The sequence below is a fragment of the Xyrauchen texanus genome, chromosome 19 (genome assembly GCF_025860055.1).
Source record: "Xyrauchen texanus isolate HMW12.3.18 chromosome 19, RBS_HiC_50CHRs, whole genome shotgun sequence".
Classification (NCBI taxonomy): Eukaryota; Metazoa; Chordata; class Actinopteri; order Cypriniformes; family Catostomidae; genus Xyrauchen; species Xyrauchen texanus.
The window spans coordinates 15,568,163-15,592,626 of NC_068294.1; the positions used below are offsets into that span (position 1 = coordinate 15,568,163).

A 24,464-nucleotide genomic window follows, 5' to 3' on the forward strand; every position below is an offset into this window, starting at 1 on the left:
GTCTTATTGCGAGAAAGCAGCATTACTGTTTACATGCACTGTATAAGCGCCGTACTCTATATTTCTCCACAGCAATGTAATTTCTCACAATGCTTGTGTAAACAACAAACATAGTATCCGAGGAAGACTTAACTTTTTTATTGTTATTCCAGAGTTGTTGCGGTGTTTGTTATCTTATCTTTCTATTGCGATTTGCAGTGGAATTTTGCTGCAATAGTGGTGTTTCCCTCTTAATAAAACTCTGGGATTCCCCCAACGTACCAGTGCATATACGCAAATGTGAGGGACAGTCGATGTTTTCTTCTGGTGTGTATAAATGTGTATATTTTATAGTGTATGTGCTTTTCCCACTGTACACCCAAAAATGTTTAATTCATTCTGCTGTGAGATTTGTTGTTGATTTTGCTCCATCCTATGACGTTTGTAATCCGGTCTGTTCACACACATGTGCACTCTTGAAAAACCTTTTTGAAAATAACTTTTGGAATGCGTTTACATGACCACATTCAGCCACGTTCTCCAGGAGAAACTTGAGTGTGTTAAACCGCTTTCTCTTAATCTCTTAAAAAGGCATACGGAAATCAGCGTTCTCGTTTACATGACATTTCAGAATGCCGCTTTCTGCAAAAACCCTGGAATAAACTGTTTTCTTAAGTGCATGTAAATGTGGTCACTGTCTTTTTCATTACTTTTCCAGTCATTTGTGATTACTCAATTCAGATTTGACAGATTCGCGAATGAATCATTTAAGTTGATTTGTGAACCAGTTCGACCGATTCACTCAAAAGAAGGATTTTCTTACAAATCAGATATCACCATGGCTTGCGATCAAATTTTACTCAATATCTAGCCAATAAAATTATTTAGAGCAGACCTGATTAGAAAAATTATAAAGCTCCATGGCTTTTAAGATTTATTAATTTCTTTTGCATTTTCCGGCCTGCACAAAACCCTGCTATTTTAAATTCCCTAACATTTCCAGGTTTTCTGTGACAGTGGGAAGCCTTATTTTAATATCTCACTGAGTGAATTTAGCACTATGATCTCTACATCACTGCACACTGGGTTTTTTGCTTGAATCTATGACTCACCTTATGACTCAACCGAATCGACCTCTACCTGCTGGCCTGGGGGGGCACATGCAAGAGGCAGAGGAGGGCAATGCATTGTGGAAATGACAGTGGGACATTGAAATGGTTACATTTTGCTCCGTCTTTCAATCAAAACACACCAGCACAGCAGCACATGCATAGATGAAGAATGGGAAGGACGTGATGGAAAATGCAGGTTTAATTGTTAATATGTTTTGAGGTATGAGCTAGGGGCAAGAATTTACATAACAACATCAAACTATAATTGATCGTCCCCCATCCTCACCAAAAAGCAAACGCAAACGCGCACACACACACACACACACACACACACACACACACACACACACACACACACACACACACACACACACACACACACACACACACACACACACACACACACACACACACACACACGTTGTGTTTCCATGTTTTATGGGGACTTTCCATAGACATAATGGTTTTTATACTGTACAAACTTTATATTATATCCCCTAAACCTAACCCTACCCCTAAACCTAACCCTCACAGAAAACTTTCTGCATTTTTACATTTTCAAAAAACATAATTTAGTATGATTTATAAGCTGTTTTCCTCATGGGGCACCGACAAAATGTCCCCACAAGGTCAAACATTTCGGGTTTTACTAACTTTATGGGGACATTTGGTCCCCACAAAGTGATAAATACACGCTCACACACACACACACACACACACACACACACACACACAAATAATCTAGAGGTAACAAACAGAAAATGAAATCAGAATATAAATGTAAAACTAAACAAAAAAAAAAAATAAAGCATATGAGAAATGCAAGTGTAATATGGCACTTTCCATGTAAAGGGTACAAAAAAAATTCAGATTTTTATTTCAATAAATGGTAATTGAAAGGAGGTGTTTAACCTGCAGTAAATGTAAATCAAAAACCTCATATAATAATAATATCTGTATGAGGTTTGCAACCCTGTGACCAAAATGTACAGAAGTTACAGAAAATGTACAGGAAAAATAAATAAATAAATAAATAAATAAATCAGAGATATTAAATGCCAAAATAAATTTAGCCTAAATGAAGCTATCATTTAGTAGGCACAAGGAAGTTTGGGAACAAATTTTGATGTGTAGTTCATGAAAAACTTATGTGTCCCATAAATTAAAGATCTTTTTCTCACAATAATTTGGGAAACAGGGTTGAATGTTTCAGCCTGATGAATTCAGTCATAATTTTGCTTCAATTTGAAGAAATAAATGGAATGAGATAATTTACTTGTCTTTATCCAGCGCTGTTGAAAGGGTCCAAATTATGTAATTTCTCAGGTGTCACAGTTTTAAGAAACATTTTTATGGAACTACAATAAATGGAATAGATTGTGAAAATGATGATACTGACATATGATTTTAATCGCTGGATACAGACGAAAAGGTCAAGACCTCTGAATCTGAGACCAAAAAAATAAATAAATCACCCTTACCCACAAAAAAAAAACCCATGGCAATGGTGCCTCATTCAATAAAGTAAAAGGACACCGAATGTACCACATTTGAGGAAATTGCCATATAACAGAACCTCCGGGGAGGAAATGCCAGTAATTTGTGCATGTGAACCCTGTGTCACTACACATATTATGACCTCATATATCAGCAGGTGCTTTAATTAACACTTGTGGGATGTGATATCCTCAGCAAAATCTCCAGATGTGACTTCGAAGCCCCTGTGTTATTCTAAATCCCTTGTGCCCAAAACAGCTGAGCCTGAGAAGGAACCCTACGACTGGTGGCATCACACTGGCTGTTTAACTCTAGATTTATCAGTGCAGCTGTTTTCTAGAGTGTTATTATGTCTGCACTGCTTAAAATGTGTTCATCTAATTTTCAGGGTTTTTGGTTCAGGTTTGTTAATCTGTGAGTTTCTGTAGTTGTGCATCCATATGCCCTTGAGTGGGAGCATGAACTTGCATTTTGATGCTACAGATGGGAATGGTGGGGTGTGTGTGGATCAGTGATTTTTCGTGAGTTTGCTTGTGATGTTTGCATTGTGGAGAACATGTGGGTGTGTCGGCATGCGTGTGGGTGGCAGAGAACATGTGTGTCGTTGACGTACGGAGTAGATTCTGCTGCATGGAGTCGGACCGGTACAGACTGACGGTACTCTTCTTAAAGACATTCTTCAAGAGCTGGGCTCTCTCGGTCAAACTACAGGGAACAACACAAAGAGAAACAGTACTGAGACACAGACATCATTATCCACATAAAGGCCGTCTTTTCTCATTTGCCGCAGAAGAGCGATTGAATGAAAGAAAAACTTCCTGTTGGCCAGATGTGTCTCCAGTGAGAGGTTGAGGTGACAAAATGAGACGCTCGTAGTGGCGGGTTAGGACAGCAGCCAGTTGGATCGTTTACACTCAGACGTGATCCCTGCTGATCCACTGCTTTTGCTTATTCAGTTTTATTATGAATTTATTAGGAATGGTCCTCACCTCTTCCCATGCACCACAGCTCCTGGGTCTTTGGACAGCGCCTCCAGCTCCTGCACCTCATCCACCAGGGTCTTAAAGCACACCTTTTTAATGCTGACAGAAAAAAAGACACAAAATTCAAACAATGGGAAACATTTCTGGTTCCATTCCAAATATGATGCTTGTCGGCAGGGGTGCAACACATGGCATAGTGGACTAAAGCACATCACTGGTAATCAAAAGGTCGCTGGTTCGATCCCCACAGCCACCACCATTGTGTCCTTGAGCAAGATACTTAATCCAAGTTGCTCCAGGGGGATTGTCCCTGTAATAAGTGCACTGTAAGTCGCTTTGGATAAAAGCGTCTGCCAAATGCATAAATGTAAATGTAAATGTACATGGCCTGTTGAGTCCAATCTGGCCCACAGGATGCTTTGAGAGAAACATTTCAAATAAAATGATCCTTAGAAACATTTGCATTCATTAAATATATCGGAATTATATATTCGTCTTGAAGTGGTAAGACCTTTATTTTAATGAAGCAATTTATTCTCACTCACTCGTGGCAATATTTGACAGGTACAAGGAAAAATATTAGTGGTATTAAATAGATGAACTTCTCAATTGTCTCCAAGTCTCCACTAAATAATTATATAGGTGTAGGCTATTAATAATGATTCTGTGCTGTTAGTGTTTGACTAAGAAGCAGGCATGCCATTTTTTGTAAAGTACTTTATGTTAATGTTGTATTTCAGAGTTTATTCAAGTTATGCAGCTAAGAGCAGTGAGTGTTTCTCTCTCTCTCTCTCTCTCTCTCTCTCTCTCTCTCTCTCTCTCTCTCTCTCTCTCTCTCTTTTTTGTCAATTTTGTTGTTTGATTGATATTCCCTAATTATCAATTTAATATATATGTAATCTAAAGACTTCTAGTGAATATCGGACTAGTTAATAAAGACAAAAACATTCACATGGTCAACATTTAACATGTAAAACCAGTTTACATGGTCAACATTTTACAATTTATGCACAAAGCCACATCGAGAGCCCCATTTCTCTGGGACTTAACCATATAGGGCCTTGAAAATAAAGATATCAAAAGGAAAGTTTGTTCTGAACTATAACCTAAAAGGATTTTAAGATATCTTTAATACTGCTGGAGTTATAGGCAATCCAACTTTGAAAAAACAACACAAACAATGTTTTGACTCAATATAATGGAGAATAATGCAACAAGGTGTTAAATTCAACTTATTTTAGTTATATCCTTCATATATCTGTGTACAAATAAAATATCGATGCTGCCTCCTTTCTATGGTTATTTTTTACTCTTAGTTTTACTTTGGTCATTTTGACCCCCGACTACAAAATACTAGATTACTCAATAAATATTGATCAAAGACATTTAATATGTTATTTTGTATATTACATTTACATTATATTTATGCATTTGGCAGACACTTTTATTCAAAGTGACTTACAGTGCACTTATTACAGGGACAATCCCCCCGGAACAACCTGGAGTTAAGTGCCTTGCTCAAGGACACAATGGTGGTGGCTGTGGGGATCAAACCAGCGACCTTCTGATTCACAGTTATGCGCTATAGCCCACTACGCCACCACCACTCCATAGCATTATACAGTATTTTGGCTTTGATATTCATTCAAGCAATAAATACATTTTGAGCCAGGGAAGTTTTTAAATTGGGTTGATTTGAAATTGAATAACCCCGCAGCATAAAGCTGACTCTGGAATCTCCACAAAAGTATGTGTTGTGCACACACTAATTGATAGGTACATCAAGGTTTAATAAATATTAATAATAAAAATGCCCTGTGACCTAAAATGTGTTTGACACCCCTGTTTGATAAATTATGTATCAATCAAAATGTTTGATCTGAACATGCGATGAAACTAATATCTAAACTACTGCAGTAAATCAGATGATGACAACATAGCAAGATAAAATAAGCGATTATACTTGCACTCACACTTTGTAGGCCACATCAAACACCAGAGATGTGATGGGGATGAAGATCAGGCCCATCCAGAACACACCTGAACTGAACATCATGTCTGCCTGGAAAACAAATACGCATATAAACTGAGATGAGAAAGGACTCTAATGATAATCGCAACTGATTTCTAAATTTAAAAGCATTAAGCTGGACTCTCACACTCCAACATCATTATTACACTATAGGTCTGCATTCAACCGCCAATCTGACCAAACCATCAGAAGATGTAATCCAGTTAAGGAGGGCAATAAAGTGAACTCTTCCTGTTATACGTTAGACATGTGTGCGAGAGATTAGAGGACAGATAGAGGAAAGAAAAGTCTAGAGTGTTGATCTGTAGTTGCTAATGGTACTACCCAGATCAGCTCTCTAATACTTGATTGGAGACAGTCAACTCGGATCACAAATGATGACCTTGATCTGCTGCGTCCAGAAGGCCTGTTTCATATGATACAATGATTGTGTGTGTTTGTGTATAAGGGCAAGACCAAGTAAATCCATAGAAATGCAAACCACTGCATAGACACCAACTAAAAAAGTTACACGTACCAAATGTTTTTGCCAAACTATATTAACCTGGGCTGGAAGTTTGGGAGGCTAGGACAAAATAAACAGTAAAGATCATTATTTATGTCACATTTCAGAATGGATGGCCTCTGGTATGCACAAACAGCACTATCTGATAACACTCAAATTTACCGGATGTTACAGTCATAACTCTTAGAAAGTACTGCATGGTACTATGTGCAAAACTGGTCAGACACATAAGTCTTCATTACTTGTATTAATTAGTCCAGATTTGGAGTTGGATACATTTTCAATCTCCAAAAAATTACACAACCAAAACAAATGACCAATGTATTCCTAAATGAGAGCCAATGCAAGGTCAGAAAGACAACATCCATTTGCCAAAATACACCCTTGTATTAAATAAACATGCGGTGAAAAGAAATTCAGAGGTCTTGGACTGTGTGAAATGGAGACAAACAAGTCAGTAATGAGGTAATGGTATTAAGGTCTTCAAAGTCATTTATGTTTTAATTACATTGAGAAAAGAACCTTTATTTTCCATTTAAAAAAAACACCAAAAATTTAGATTATTATTTACACACCCTCGTTCCAAACCCTTATTACTTTCTTTCATCTATGGAACACAAAATACGTTTTTGAAGAAATTATGGAAGAAAGCAGCTCCAAAAAGGACAAAAAGTATTATAAAAGCATAATAAAAGTTGTCCATATGATTCATGCATATTACACACCTTCTGAAACCACAAGCTTTGTGTGAGGAAACCTAAAAAATGTAAGTTAATTTCACTGCATATCTTGCTTCACAGCCATGATCACCATTCACTTTCATTGTATGGAAAAGTAAATGGATATTCTTCTTTTGCGTTTCACAGAAGTAAGTATGTCATTGGAACAAAGTGAGGGTGGGTAAAGAATGACCATTTTGGGTGAACCGGACACTGGCAAAACTGAACAGCCGTCTTTTGGGGCTAGGAGAGACCGTAACAGAAAAAGATAGGGGGAGATACTGTGGTGTGGGCTAGTCGTCTGCAGTTTAGCATGTTTTCTTTGGACCAGCTGTGTTGAAAATACTTGTCATTAAAATGTCAATGTGCACTGGCGTTCAACTACATGCTTGTGCCACTTGTCCAAACTCAACATCCCAGACAATAAACTTTCTGTAATCGAAAACAGAAAAGGTCTGAGCACAGAACAGAGAAGCACACCTGCTTACACCAATTTAATCTGAAGTTTCAGGTGTTACCAAATTAGCTAATCTGCTCACCATTACAGGAAAATAGACTTTGATGTCTTACAAAACATCAGAGAGACAGGAAATCCCAAATGGCTGGAAATCAAAATGACTTCCTCCCCCCACTAATGTCTTGTCTAACCCTGAAAGAACAAGCACATTCTGTGTTGCCAAGAGTCATCAGAGAAAATTGTGCACGGGTGAAAAGAATTTCATGCCTTGATGAAATTCGATCGATTGATCGATCGGATTGGTTGGCATTAGCCCAAAATGAAAATAATTTAACTGCCATTGTCAAAGAGAAAACTGCTACTTCTTGGACTGTCATATTTCAGCATGGCATGAAATTCTTTTCACCCGTGCACTAACCCTAACCCTTTAGCAGCAACAAATGCAACCAAACTATTCTAATAAATGGAGATCAGTCTTTCACAACGCTTTGGTGTAATTTTGGCACACTCTTCTTTGCAGAACTGCTTCAGTTCAGCCACATTGGAGGATTTTCAAGCATGAACTGGCCTTTTAAGGTCCTACCACAGCATCTGAATCTGGTTCAAGTCAGGACTTTGACTAGGCCACTCAAAGCTTAATTGTGCTTCTTTTGAGCCATTCAGAGGTGGACTTACTCCTATGCTTTGGATCATTGTCTTGCTGTATAAACCAGTTGTACTTGAGCTTCAACTCACAGACTGATGACCGGATGTTCTTCTTTAGAATTTTCTTGTAGAGAGCAGAATTCATGTTTCCAACAATTATTGCAAGTCACCCTGGCCCTGAAGCAGCAAAACATCCCCACACTATCACACTAACACCACCATGCGTGACTGTAGGTTTTTGTTCTTTTTGTGGAATTCTGTGTTTGATTTATGCCAGATTTAACAGGACCCTTCATTTCCAAACAGTTCCACTTTTGACTCATCAGTCCACAGAACATTCTCCCAAAAAGTTTGAGGATCATCAAGGTATGTTTTGGCAAAATTCAGACAAGCCTTAAATGTTTTTCTTGGTTAGGAGTGGCTTTCGCCTCACCACACTCACAACACCATGGATGCAATTTTTGGCCAGTGTCTTTCTGATAGTGCAGTCATGAACAGTGACCTGTATTGATGTGAGAGAGGCCTTTGAAATAGCTTTGTAACCCTTCCCAGACTTATGTATTTTTTTACGTATCACCTTTTTCCTCATCATTTCTGGAATTTCTTTTGACCTTGGCATAGTGTGGTACTGGGTGAGACCTTTTTGCCAACTTCATGCAGCTAAAAAAAAATTATATTTAGGTGTTTATTTGATTGAACAGGACTGTCAGTAATCAGGCCTGGGTGTGTCTAGTCCAGCTGAACCCCATTATGAATGCAGTCTCATAGATTTGGGGATTTATCAACTAAGGGGCAAATACTTTTCAACACAGGCCCAATTGGTATTGATAACTTTTTTTGCTTCAATAAATAGCATTATAATTTGTATTTTGTGTTTACTCAGACTGCCTTTGTTTTATGTTAGATTTAGTTTTAATTTTTGAAGACATTTTGTCTGAAATCTCCACAAATACAGAAGAAATCAGGATGGGTGGCAAATACTTTTTCACAGCACTGTATATATATATATAATGTGTTAAAAATGTACACAACTAATCCTGTCCACAGATCATAAATTAATTCTGTAATAAGGACATTTCAGACCAACGGAGCAATTCAAGCTTTAATTAGAACCTTCATTTTTTAAGTGAATGTCAGTCAGCAGGGGGCAGTAAGCGCAGCTCCAGCTGTACAAACAACAGATTGCTGTTGGAGCAAAGTGCGGGGGCCTCAAGACATGTTTTTAAAGATCCATACTAAATTTAACTTGACAAAGAGTTCTTAAAACTTAGCTTATTGCTAGAGACACTGAAAACCAGTGAAACACAACAAGCACAACGAGACACTCCAAAAACATCTGTCTGACACGTGTACATTCAGAAAACAAGAACGCATCTTGAGAGAACATCTTTTCAAGGGGGTATTCACACTTTGTCACTTCATGCATTTTTACTGATGGGACAGCTATCCGATCATGAAAATACCACATGTAAATGCTCTCCAAGACAGATTTGAGACAGATATAAATCTGATCACTCACACCATTCCAACAAATACTCATTCAAGTATAAATGCATCTGGCTGTTCAAGCTACATATGATAACTTTACTCCACCCAAACAGTGCTACATCAGAATAGGGAAAATGTAAAACATAACAGCTGTTACAGATTATCAGCATAGGGCTCACATCATGCAATAATGAATAAAAAATTAAGAAACGGATGTGGGAGAGACAGAAAATTTTTCTTCAATTTATTTGATGCAGATTGCTGAAGAAAATGAAAGTAAGCACTGGCAATGAGCGTAGCAGACGCGCATAGACATACAGTATCTTACCTAGGAAAAATAAACAGCATGCAGCCACGCGCACGCGCACACACACATACGCGCAGTGGGCAAAGTCACATGGAATCAAATAATGAATCACATATTTAAAATTCACTACATGTGATTAGCATAATCACATAACTGATTTTGCAATGTCTACTCTATGCTTTACTAGACTGTCTGCCACAATTAAATGTCTTTAAATAATCTGAATTATTTTGATTATTTCATACTGAATTACGTTTATTAGGACGCTTTTCAGCAAATAGTGATAAATGTGATTAATTGTGATTAATTCAGTAAATGAATAGGCATCTCATGTAATTAATTCAAATATTTTAATCGACAGCCCTAAAAAAAATATATATATATATAATAATAATAAAATAATTATAAATTACAATACAATAATGAATTTATAGTGAGCACAGAAACATATTTTCATTTATTTTTCCCATCATTATTTATATGGTGGATTTTTGTTCAACCATAAAAAATATAGTTGGAGTATGCAGGCCGTTGGTATACACAATCAGCCACAACATTAAAACCACCTGCCTACTATCATGTAGGTCCCCCTCGTGCCACCAAAACAGTGCCAACCCACATCTCAGAATAGCATTCTCAGATGATATTCTTCTCTCCACAAATGTATAGAGTGGTTATCTGAGTTACCATGGACATTGTCAGTTTGAACCAGTCTTGCAATAGTCCTGGTTACTTTTGTAACCTCCGTTCCTTGATGGAGTTGGCAAAAAGGTCTCACCCAGTAGCACACTATGCCAAGGTCAAAAGAAATTCCAGAAATGATGAGGAAAAAGGTGATACATAAAAAATACATAAGTCTGGGAAGGGTTACAAAGCTATTTCAAAGGCAACAAGGACGTTCCCTGTCTGTCACTCACTCGACGTTGTGTCTATGCACCGGGCCGGCCCGTAACATCCCCAGTTTCTAACAGCCCTTTGGGGATGAGTCGAGTACTCAAAGAATGGGGACAGGCTTGTCCTCGTCGTGCCCCTTTTCCCTGTTTTTTTCTTTTTCTCCTCAGAAAAAGAGATATTTCGCTAACCCACCAGTCTCCATGTCGAGGGTTGTCACTCCCAAGGTGAAGAGCATGGAGACTGGGGAAGAGGGGTCTCTGCCCAAGGAAGATGCAGTTTGCCAACCGGGAAACAAATTTCAGCAGAAAATACATCGCAAGGGGTTGCCTATAGGGAACCAGCGCATGTGGAGCACCTGTACCAGCACGGGGCGTAGTTAGCACAAGTACTGGGCTGGCAGTGAGTTTCTCCGCAAACTCATCTGCCACAGGCCTAGGAGGAAATCAACCAGGGAACACATTTGTGAACACTGCTGGGAATAAACAACGCACATCTTCAGCTCAAGGGAGGTGAAAGGTGCTAGGTGCAAGCGGTATAACCGGCCGTTCGGTCTGGACTTACCCGTTTGTTCCTGCTAAGTCACAGGACGAGACCGGCTCAACCCGGATATTGTAAAATCTCGCAAATGTGTTGGGTGTAGCCCAGCCCGCTGCTCTGCAAATGTCAGCTAGGGAGGCGCCACTGGTCAGAGCCCAGGAGGCCGCCCCGCTCCTGGTGGAATGGGCTCGTAGCCCTGCAGAGGGCGGCACGTGTCAAGCAGGTCGTGCTTTCCTAAGGACTTGCCGTCCACTGTGTTGTGGTGCGCAGCTACTGGCTCAATGTACACCTTCAAGGTGGAGGGGGACAGCCGTCCCTCCAACCTCTCTGGCAGAAAGGAAAGCACTGAGCTGACTGCGCATCTCTGGTGGTCTTCGTGTGGGGAAGAACACCACTTAGCGAACAGACGCCACTTTAAGGCATACAGGCGCCTTGTTGATGGGGCCCTGGACTGAGTGATGGTGTCTACCACAGCGGGTGGTAGGCCACTGAGTTCAGTGAACCAAGTCTGTGTGGGCCAGTAGGGGGCCACTAGGGTGACCTGCTCCTCGTCCTCCCTGACATTGCACAGGGTCTATGCAAGTAGGCTCACTGGGGGAAACGCAAACTTGCGTAGTCCAGGTGGTCAGCTGTGTGCCAGCGTGAGGGGGCCTCTGTCAGGGGGTACCAGAGCAGGCAATGGGAGGATTCTGGGGAGGCAAACAGGTCTACCTGTGCCTGCCCGTATTGACTCCAAATTAGCTGGCCCACCTGAGGGGTGGGGGGGTGAGGAGTCTCCACTCTCCCTTGCGGGTGACCTGACGTGACCGTGCAGCCGCCTTGGTGTTGAGGTCGCCCGGGATGTGAGTGACTTGCAGAGATTTGAGGTGCTGGTGACTCCAGAGGAGGAGATGGTGGGCGAGATGTGACATGCGAGGGGAGCTTAACCCGCCTTGGCGGTTGATGTAAGTGAGAGTCGCTGTGATGTCTGTTCGAACCAACACGTACTAGCCCTGGATCAATGGCAGGAACCACCGCAGGGCGAGCAGTATTGCCAGCAACATCGACACACTACATTGTGAGTGGCAGATAGGGAATCTCTGTTGCCCTCTCTCATCAACAAGGCATTTCCATCCACAGAACTGCCCCTCAATGGATGTTTTATGTTTTTGGCACCACTCTCAGAAAATTCGAGAGACTGTTGTGCGTGAAAATTTCAGGAAATCAGCAGTTTCAGAAATACTCAAATGAGCCCATCTGGCACCAACAATCATGCCACGGTCCAATGGGGAGATACAATGTTTTCCCCATTCTGATGGTTGATGTGAACATTAACTGATGCTGCTGAGCCGTATCTGCATGATTTTATGCATTGCACTGCTTCCTCTCCACATTCCACCTCTTTCTCTCCACACTCCACCTCTGGCTCTACATTTCACTGCACTACTCTGCTCTTTTTATTTTATACTTATTTTTAATTGATACTGCGTGGACATATTTATATTTATATTTCTTATTCATATATTTAGATACTGTGTGAATGCACCTACAACAAATTCCTTGTATGCGTAAAAAACGTACTTGGCAATAAAGCTTTTTCTGATTCTGATACGATTGGCTGACAGTCTCTAGAATTTACTCTGAATGGTGCCAAAAACAAAAAACATCCAGTGAGGGACAGTTCTGTGGATGGAAATGCCTTGTTGATGAGAGAGATCAACAGAGAATGGCCAGTCTGGTTCGAGCTGACAAAGTCTACGGTAACTCTGATAACCGCTCTGTACAATTGTGGTGCGAAGAATATCATCTCAGAATGCTATTGTAAGATGCGGGTTGGCATTGTTTTGGGTGCACAAGGGGAACCTAAACAATATTAGGCAGGTGGTTTTAATGTTGTGGCTGATCAGTGTATTTTATGGGTAGAACAACAAACTGTTGTGGCCTCGTCTTGGCAGGCAGTCAAGGGTGTCCGCATCGACGGCAAAGACTGTTCTGACAGGACATCAACTCCCTCAGTGTCTACTGGACTCACATTCTCCAAACACACACACACACACACACATGCACGCACGCACGTGCACTCACACACACAATCATGCATCTTTAACTGCCATAAAAACTGCATGCATGGACGCTATCAACTGTAAAAATAAACAGAAAAGTAATTGAACAAAGATTCGCACATCAACCTATCCTTTGCCACTTGCAATGCAAGCATTAAATGTCTCCACCAGAGCTAGCATGAGTGGTTTAGTATTTGAAGGGTTCTTCACTAAAGCCATCTAAAGTTATCAATGACTGAGTAGATGTATAGAGTGTATAGTATTACACTATTGAATTTGGCTACATAGCGGTTGTACGTCCTTCGCCACTTGAGGAAGCTCAATCTGCCACAGGCGCTGCTGATACAATTCTACTAAGCAGTCATTGAGTCTGTCTTCTGCACTTCTATAACTGTCTGGTTTGGTTCAGCTACGAAATCAGATATAAGAAGGCAACAAAGGACAGTTCGGACTGCTGAGAGGATTATTGGTTGTCTCACAAAAGTGAGTACATCCCTCACATTTTTGTAAATATTTGATTATATCTTTTCATGTGACAACAATGAAGAAATTACACTAAGCTACAATGTAAAGTAGTGAGTGTACAGCTTGTATAACAGTGTAAATTTGCTGTCCCCTCAAAATAACTCAACACAGCCATTAATGTCTAAAGCGCTGGCAACAAAAGTATGTCCAAATTGAGCCCAATTAGCCATTTTCCCTAACCGATGTCATGTTAGTTAGTGACTCGTTAGTGACTCGTTAGTGTTACAAGGTCTCAGGTGTGAATGGGGAGCAGGTGTGTTAAATTTGGTGTCATCACTCTCACACTCCCTCATACTGGCCACTGGAAGTTCAACATGGCACCTCATGGCAAAGAACAATGAGGATCTGAAAAAAATTATTGTTGCTCTACATAAAGATGGCCTAGGCTATAAGAAGATTGCCAGACCCTGACACTGAGCTGCAGCACAGAGGCCAAGACCATACAGAGGTTTAACAGGACAGGTTCCACTCAGAACAGGCCTCGCCATGGTCGAAAGAAGTTGAGTGCACGTGCTCAGCGTCATATCCAGAGGTTGTCTTTGGGAAATAAAAGTATGAGTACTGCCAGCATTGCTGCAGAGGTTGAAGGGGTGGGGGTGGGGGGGGGGGGGGGTCAGCCTGTCAGTGCTCAGACCATACGCCGCACACTGCATCAAATTGGTCTGCATGGCTGTCGTCCCAAAAGGAAGCCTCTTCTAAAGATGATGCACAAGAAAGCCAGCAAACAGTTTGCAGAAGACAAGCAGACTAAGGACATGGATTACTGGAACCATGTCCTGTGGTCTGATGAGACCAAGATAAACTTATTTGGCTCAGATGGTGTCAAGCGTGTGTGGCCAAGCATGTTTCCAGATCTAAACCCTATTGTGCATCTGTGGGGCATCCTCAAAGGGAAGGTGGAGGAGCACAAGGTCTATAACATCCACCAGCTCTGTGATGTCATCATGAGTGGAAGAGGACTCCAATGGCAACCTGTGAGGCCCTGGTGAACTCCATGCCCAAGAGGTTTAAAGCAGTGCTGGAAAATAATGGTGGCCACACAATATATTGACACTTTGGGCCCAATTTGGACATTTTCAATTAGGGGTGTACTCACTTTTGTTGCCAGCAGTTTAGACTTTAATGGCTGTGTGTGGAGTTATTTTGAGGGGACAGCAAATTTACACTGTTATACAAGCTGTACACTCACTACTTTACATTGTAGCAAAGTGTCATTTCTTCAGTGTTGTCACATGAAAAGATATAATCAAATATTTACAAAAATGTGAGGGATGTACTCACTTTTGTGAGATACTGTATATATATATATATATATATATATATATACACACACACACACACACACACACACACACACACACACACACACACACATATATGTGGAGTGGTGGTGGCGTAGTGGTCTAACGCACATAACTGGTAATCAGAAGGTCGCTGGTCCGATCCCCACAGCCACCACCATTGTGTCCTTGAGCAAGGCACTTAACTCCAGGTTGCTCCGGGGGGATTGTCCCTGTAATAAGTGCACTGTAAGTCACTTTGGATAAACGCGTCTGCCAAATGCATAACATATATGTATGTATAATGTATACATACATATACATTTATACACACACACACACACACACACACACACACACACACACACACACACACACACACACACACACTGTCCTATTGTGTATTTCTATATATACTTTATTTCCTATTCACTTTTTATTTTTATTCTATTTTTTTATTATTACTATCTCTGTCTTGTTGCTGTATTGTTTGTGCACTGGAAGCTCCTGTCACCAAGACAAATTCCTTGTATGTGTAAGCTTACTTGGCAATAAAGCTGATTCTGATTCATAGGTTGTGTTTTGGCAAAAGCTGCCACTAAATGGAAACACCACAAAAACTAACTCTTAGAAGTTTCCAACTCTTGTAAACAGAACAGCTCAATATTTGTTCCGGTAGCTCAAAGTATGGCAATAGCAACATCAATATAATGGGTTTGATTCCCAGAGAAGGCATGTACTGATAAAAATCACTAGCTTGAATGCAGTATAAGTCACACTGGATAAAGCATTTACCAATTAAAAAATGTAATGCAAAATGCCATAACCTCTCTGTGCAAACTGCAGCAAGTTGACACATACACAGTCTTTTAAGCTTTAACTGTAATAAATCCAAATGACTTCTTTACTATGTCAGAACCACAAACTAACTGACCATTTAGTCTTCTTTAAAGTCTTTCAAAATCTGAAAGCTAACGTTGACAGATTCTATCAGTGCTCAAAACACTGAATTGAGTCCCACTTGGTGACTTCCTCCACTGATTGACAGGGTGGATTAACTATGCCTGAGTGCTTTAATCAGTGGTGATGTGAAGCAGCAAATTTTGACTGCTCATGCCTGCCAGTGATAATGTTGTCACAAGAATGTTAATGCCGCCCATTGTGATGGTAAATATGAGATGAAAACAATTCAGACATGGTCATTCACCCTCAGTCTGGCCCTTTGGCTTTAGGGATAGAACACTAACGGCCGAGCCAAGCCGACTTTATCCACCTTCACACAAACACACACACAAAATCATGTGCAAAAGTAATACAGAATTTCCTCAGCTGTTTCTTCCAAAAACTAAATATTCAACTTGCAGTTAATTAAAATATGCTTTTATTATCAGCCAAGCCAGTCGTTCAAATATCTAATGTCAACTTGTAAACAACCTAATAATTGTAAACTGTCTATCAATATTCCTCTGGTCAGGCAAGATTGCGAGTCTGTGGGTCTAGAGAATGTGTAGAAACAAAAGATATCCAAAGTCCCAAAGGGCAGATGGTGAAATACAAGGCTGGATCCTCATCTAATGCCTGTAAGAGTGAGCGAGCGAGAGAAAATTAATTCCAACAGGACTTGCAAAAACACCAATTCTCAAATGCTGTCATCACAAGGCCGGAGAGAGGGAGGTATTCACAATGTATGGTAAACAAACACCCAATATCCCATTACCCACTCCTCTACTCTAAGCATGGAACTTCACCATGGACTGAGGGAAACTCAGGAAAAATTAAAACACAAAGAACTCAAATAAACTAACTCTGGCATATTTTCTGAACACGTAGAAAATTAGTCACTGAGTTGGGGGAGAAACGTAATTTATTCACAGCACATTACATACACACCCCTGTGTACTGCAATATATTGGTTTAACCTCCAGCTGGGCCTTTTAGGATTTAAATGTGTGACATACTGTGAAGAGCATATAGTAGACTGTTCAAAGTAAGTAGTTTCTGGGGTTAGAAGTTAGACCTCCATAACTGACTAGTGAGAGTGGTGCCTTTTGTTGTCTGAGAAGAAACCCTCAAATAAACATCCTCCATACGCATACACGCACGCACACTTTCTTTTTACCAAAGATGGCAAGACTCAGTATGTAAACCCTTTGGAATTACCTTATTTTGTCATAAAATATGAGCTCATCATCATTAAAGTCACAAGTATAGACAAACGCAATGTGCTGACGCTAAAAACACACTAACACTTATAATCGTTCATGTCTTTGTTGAACACATCCCATTAAACATTCACAGTGCTATGGAAAATGTAAGAGAACCCTTGGATTTAACAACTGGCCGATCCTCCTTTGGAGCAATAACCTCAACAGAGTTTTTCTACTAGCTGCTGATTAGACCTGCAAAACATTCTGAAACATTTTGCACCATTCTTTCTTACAGAACTGCTTTAGCTCAGCCATATTCTTAGGATGTCAGGTGTGAATGGCTCTCGAGGTCATTCCATAGCATCTCTATTGGGTTAAGGTCTAGGCTCTAACTGGCTACTTCAAATTTAAATTCTTGTTTTGATGCCATTCTGTAGTGGATTTACTTAAATGTTTAGGTCAATGTCCTGCTGCATCACCCAACTTCTATTGAGCTTCAGCTGGCACACAGCAACCCTGACATTATCCTGTAGGATATCTTGATAAACTTGGGAATTAATATTGCCTTGATGATGGCAAGCAGCCCAGGCCCCGAAGCAGCAAATCAGCTGTCACTCCAGGTCCCTCGTTTAGCATTCTGCGGTGTGCCCTTCGAGTCACCATGGCTGGACGGCCACTTCTAGGGAGAGTAGCCACAGTACTAAATCATCTCCATTCATAAACAATTTGTATAACTGTTGATGTATGAATATCTAAGCTTTTCCAGATAACTTTGTAACACTTTCCAGCTTTATGCAAAGCAAGGTCTCCTGAGATCTCTTTTTTGCAAGGCATAGTCCACATCAACAGAACCTTCTTGTGAATAGAAAAATCAAAAGTGTTTTTTTTTTTTATATGTAAAAGTAGCTCTGACCCACACCTCCAATCTCATTTCAATAAATGGTATGGCAGGTTTGCAAACTCCTGACTATATTTATCTTTTGTTGACCTCATTTTCCAAGGGGTTCATATATTTTTTCCAACCTACGCTGTAAATGTTTGAATCATGTATTCAATATGTACAAGAAAAATACAATAATGTGTGTGATGTTCATTATTGTAACTTAGATGATGATCAAACCAGATTTGAATAAAAATGTATATATGCATGGAGGTAATTCCAAAGGGTTCACATACTTTTTCTTACCACTGTAAAGATTTTTACTACCAACTTAAGGTCTGGTTCACTTTTTAGTTTATTCTGGCCAAGAACTGACCATTTAGACCCTGTTTGCACCTGGTATTAAGATGCATTTTGGGCGATGCAATCACAAGTGTACAGGCAAAACACATCACTGTTTACACTTGGTCGTAATATGCATCTCTTTTCAAAGGTCTGATGGCACTACCATGGCAAACTTTGACAAAGTCAGTGATTAGTTCTTCCTCAAAAGTGTTAACTGTAACTGAGACTAGGTTTGCATACAAACATACATATTAGACTAAAATGAACAAAGCTTTGGCTAAGCTATAAGACATTAATTGCTTGACAGATCTTGGTTTGAAGAGTTTGAAATGGAGCTTATCAGCACACAAAAAAACATGCATGCACACTGTTTCCTGTTAGTGGTGTTACAAGATGAGTGGTAGGCAGTTGTTTTATCTAGTGATAGGGAGAGTGATACTCTAAAGGTGAAATCTAGTACATCAAAAAGAATGGAACAAGATGAATGGTCTCTCTCTCTCTCTCTCTCTACACACACACACACACACACACACACACACACACACACACACACACACACACACACACACACACACACACACACAAACCAGGTGCACTTGAATAAAACGGACTTGTCCGTTGCATTCAATGGAAGAATGGAGAGGAATGTGATACAGAACACCAGTGTTGCATCACTTTCTGACCTCCAAAGAAGTTTAATGCATGGCTTTGTCACTCATTATATCAACTGTGACTTTATTTAGAAAGTTAACTTAACATTCTTTCTCTCACTGGAAAGATGCAGGATGTGATGTGTGTCTGTTCAGAGGTGCATTTATGACATGAATGGCGAAACATGTGTGATATTAAGAATGTAAGTTTGTGTTTGTAGCACAGGTGTGTGAGACGAGGAAAGCTTTGTAATGGCAGGAGAGATGAAAGAAAGACATCGGCAGCCTCTTGATGTTGAGCACAGTATCTCAAACTCAAATTGACTTAGTAGGACATTCTACGATAAGACTGTCTGAGCTACCATAACAAACTATTTCCTATCTAAAGAGAGCAAGAGTACATTGTTGACATTCATGGAAAAGGGTTATATGGCGACTCATTTTTACTAATAAACTAACTAAATCAAATCACTATATGGTCACTGTAAACACAAGTGTTATGGTGGGTGAAAGTCTTCGGTGCATGCTTTGCAACAATGCAGTGGCGTAATGATTACTTTTGTGGACTAGACATCCAGAAATGCATTCGAACAGTCATTTGACTGCATTGTCAAAGTTTACCTAATGTAAAAGACTGAAGAATATTTCCTCACCACTTACAAAGTCTGAACTCTCGCATATCTCAAGATTCTCGCTGTTTGCATTGTCAAAAATGGTGCAAAAAACATATATGTCCCACTCACTAATGGTTTTTTAAGACCTCTGGATGACTCTTGCTTTGTGTAAGTGGTAATGTGCTAGAATTGTGGCTTCTATATTCATGTTTATTATGTATTCAGAGCATCTAAAAAGTCTGCATGTATTTCACTAATGAAGTGCATTGGGAAGGCAAAATACTTTAAATTGACTTCATTTTCTCATTCAGGAAATTCCAAATATATTTGGCCAATGCAGGTTACCATACAAAGCTATGCCATGCAACTACACACAGAACGTTATAGTTAGATGCTAATACCACTGTGCTAAATTCACATATGATCGTATTTACTCATTTACTTTACTGTGTTCTTTAAAGAACACCATGGTAAATGTTACAAAAACATGGTATTACCATACTTTTTACTCTTTAACGCCAGAAACATCCGCAGATACGAGCACTTGGCCAATGCTTTTGAACTGACTGAAAATGCTAACATACGTTCTTGCGTTACTGTGGCGGTAACAAACCTCAGGACTCAAGGGGTGATAGTTACCTTCAAAAATCTGTGCCATAAAACACATTATTCAGGTAACTTGCTATGAATTAGAGCTGTCAAAATGAATATGTTAATGCATGCAATTAATAAAAAAAAGTTTAACACATCAATTTTTCTTAATCACTATTTATGCATTTACAGTTAATAAAGCATAAACCAGCAAAAACACAGGCTGAGTACAGATTTGCATACTACCATACTAGTCATATTTTTTTCTGCCATAAACACCTATGGCCAGGGATGGGGAGTAACGTATACATGTAAGGTATTATGTATTTAAAATACAAAATATAAGTATCTGTATTCCAGTTACAATTGAAATAATTGGTATTTAGAATACAGTTACATTCAAAAAGTATTTTGGTTAGTAAAGAGATTACTTTGTATTTAACTGTAATTTGTTTCATTTAATATTTAGTCCTTTCAGATGGAAAACATTTATACATATAAATTATGCGATCCAAAGTGCATTTAAACAGCGGTGAAACACTTTCTTATGATGTTAAATTCATACAAGCAGACAGAGAAGTAAGTTTGAAGTAAGATTGGAGCAGAAGAAATAGAAATAAACCTTGTGTAAATTGTCAGCTTTACGCGAAGATAAAATTCTATTTCTAGCCATTTTACATGCACTTGTTACCAGACACAATCATATTTTTTATCAAGAAAATTCACGTTTGATCATAATTTAGTTATTGATATTAGGGCAAAACATTTACTCTTGATAATAATTTTTGTATTGTTTTCCTGTACAAATATCTAAAAATCCTTAAAACAAGATCAATTTGATTAATCTTGTTTTTGAAACAACACTGCATAATATATTTAGGATTTTCAGAGAATGTATTTTAAACAGGTGTATTTTGTTTTTATAGTCAAAACAAGTGAAAAAAATATACCAGTGCAGAAGTAGTAAGAGTAGTAAAACAAACACACCACTCCCTTCAGTACTCCTTTGGAAGCTCCGCCCCCCACCAGCTCCAGACACTCGCAACTTTCCTGCTACTAAATCTAACATCACAACAACAGCATATATAGGTTCTGTAAAACATAGTAAAATGTATGTTACCCACCGAGAAGAACAAGAACAACTTCTGTATCAGTCTTCGAGCTTTTAACCTCTCGGAGTTCTCTCCACCGCTGAAAAGACATCATAATCCTTTTTTTTTTTATTATTTATATTCGTCTGACCATTTTCTCTTGGTCTGTTTCTCAGCCATTTGTCCTCCCTGGAGTTTAGAAAATTTGCATCAGCCAGATTTGTCATCGCTCTTCTAAAGAATTTCCCTCTCGCTCTGCCCCCATCCCTCATCCTGTACTCATGCAAGAACCACCCGCTGTTGCTGATTGGCTGGAGTAGTGTTGTGTGGATCGGTCTGATCCACTTTGTTTTTGTCCCATTTATAGAGCCAGGGCTGTGTACAAATACTAGATTTTTTCAGCCCACCCTCAGAACGGACAGCTAGCAGATTGTGAGGAGATATTTGCAGAATTTGACAAAGTGTATTGGATTAGAATTACTGAATGCACTTTTAATGAGAATTACATTAAATATGCAATTTATGGAGGGGCTAGTTCTTTTAATTAGTCATCCTCCCACTTAGACTTTGAGAAACATTTAATGTTACTTAAATCTGTGCCATTTTCCTGCATTTCTATCTTTATACTGTGGAAGGCTTTGTTTGTAAAAGGTTAATAAAGCATTATGTTGTTACATGTTGTTTTGTTTTCTTTCCTAAAAAAGCAAATAAATATATTTTGACAGGAAAAAAAAAAGAAAATATAATATATCGCAATTAATCGCAATTAAATATGAAAAATTATATGATTAATCAGGATTAAATACATTTAATTGACTGACAGCACTACTATAAATATAGACTTTACCTTTATTTCTCACAACATTCTCTTCAAACTGCTGCTCCACTGACAGTAGTTTACTTGACAGAAGACAGAAAACAATCACCATAAAAACAGACAGTTTACTCAAATGTCCGCTTTATAGCACCCCTTGTGATAACGTTGAGAATGCAAAGCATACTTGAGTTGTAAATTGTGGTGTGACACATTTTGGAATGCAAAGACGCACAAAATCGAGCTTGCATAGCTAGAAGTGTCTGTGTTTATGTACTTGTGACTTATTGAACGACTACACAAAAACATACTCCCAAAAAGCCTAAACTCTCAACCGGCTCATATCTGCTCCCCTTTCTTTCATCTCTGTATCTGTCTTCAATCCCTCTGGCAGCTGTGGCAGCACAGTCAGAGATCTGTGTGAGGTGGCCTATAGTTCAGGTGTGTTCAGGTGTGCACTCTCTCTCAGGTGTTTCCCTGCCTGTCACTGTGCTCTGATGTAGTGCCGATTCTATGGTTGCCCTCAGCATTGGGTTACCCTGAGCCTCTGGGGTATAAACTACTCTACCAACCTACATGTAGTGGGAAAGAGCTGATAAAAGAGTCCACTTGACTGGCCATTCAGGACGGGCGTACAAGACACATGTGAGAGAAAAGGCCTACTGTTACAACACCACATCCTGGGACAGAAAACCTGCATGCTTTTTGTAAACAAGTTTTTGTTATTTCAGCAATGCTGAAAACCAGTGTTACCACCTTTATCTGAAGCATTTACCAGTGTAACATTATCCAAACCTGTACGACTTACTTTCCTCCATGGAACAAAAAGGGAGTTTTGTTCATACAATGGAAATACTTGTTTGAGTCGGAAATTAATGAAAGTTATAATGAGTTAACATCTAATGAGTTAGATGTTAATTTAGCACTCATGATGAAGCATTTGTTAGAATTATTTAGACTTTTAACAGCGAGTCTTTGTGAGTCATTTGACTGATTCATTTAGAGAATCAAACGTTTATGAATCGTACTACACTAGTCACACTATGTTTTTGAGTGTTGTTTACCTTTAATTCTGCAGTACCTGGCCCTTTATTTTAATCACATTTGATTCAGCCTGTAAGCTCACAACTCTAGATCTTTTGTCATAGTAATGCAGATTCCCAGAGAATAGCGGTGCAGGAAAAACTCAGAGTAGTCTTGACATTATTCAAATAAATAGCAACATAGTAAAACTAAATGAACTTTGATTAGCTTTAAAAAAAAAAAGAAGCAATATTACAATAAATACAAAAGTTTTCTGTCTGGACCATAGATCTCTGCTGGAACAGGCAGATGTAGATGTTTTCAAACTGCTCTTCCTCACAGGTGACAAATAGGGCTTATTAGGCTCCATTAGGAGATTATGAGGTGAGAAAAGACCTGAGACCCGAAGTGCCCGGAGGTCTGATGGAGGTGTAGAGTTTCCAGCTCCCAGTTCACCCTAATGAGCACACAGAAGACTCTTAATGCTCAGATTATGGCACAGATTGTGCAGTGCCCAAAGCCAGAAAGAGGGCAGCCTATGCGTATTTTATATCATCTGACACATACAGAGCCCCAGGGAAGAGGATTGGCTGTGTTTGTTTTTTAGCCTAGCCCTACTTTGAAGACAAATGCGCTAAAAAAAATGTCTGCAGAAGATGACAAAATCTGATTAAACCTCCTTTTGGGTTCTTAAATAAAGCTTTTTTCTTTTTAAAGTCGAATAATTTTCATTTGTTATAATAAAAATTATTTAGGGGTAGGGTCTCTGGTCATTTTAATTTGCTTAATTTGGAAACCAAGACTATATTCACTAATAGACTTAAGAGTATTTTGAAAGCTAGGTAAAGATGTGTGTGTCTGTTTCTAAACTAGCAGTAGTCTCAGGATAGATATGCTTAAAAACTGTCCCAAGAAGTTAGCTAAATAAGACAAAAGCTCCTTATGGGGATGTGGAAGTAGTTCATAAATAAAACATTTTCTTAATTCTAAACATACTTTTAATAATAAAAGTTTTCTTTTAGGGGTAGGTTTTGTGTTAGGATTAGTCTGAGGTAATTGTTTAAAAACAAAGTCTATGGTACATCAATTTTGAATACTTATATAGGAAGGTAAACACCAAATGTATCAGTCAATAGAGAAGATTGCAAGTATATTATTTTATTTTCATTTTTGGAGTATTTCTAAAGCTGGATAAAAATGTGAGTAACTGTTTCTAAACCAGCTGTAGTTTAATCTAAATCTGACAAAAACTCAATTTAAACTATTTTAAATGCAAAAAAAAGCACATTTTCATTTAGGAGTAGGGT

General features: G+C 39.1%; 1 protein-coding gene across 2 annotated transcripts in view; it reads right to left on the bottom strand.

Annotated features, from left to right (window-relative positions):
* The window catches only part of LOC127660235 (phospholipid-transporting ATPase IA), a 199,093-nt gene that overhangs the window by 2,059 nt on the left and 172,570 nt on the right, over nt 1-24,464 (bottom strand). For both annotated transcript variants that reach the window (XM_052150366.1, XM_052150365.1), the window contains 3 exons: nt 5,545-5,633; nt 3,578-3,670; nt 3,202-3,293 (listed from right to left, as the gene is read on the bottom strand). In XM_052150366.1, the coding sequence (XP_052006326.1) occupies nt 3,202-3,293; nt 3,578-3,670; nt 5,545-5,633 (274 nt within the window). The remainder of the gene's footprint in view (nt 1-3,201; nt 3,294-3,577; nt 3,671-5,544; nt 5,634-24,464) is intronic.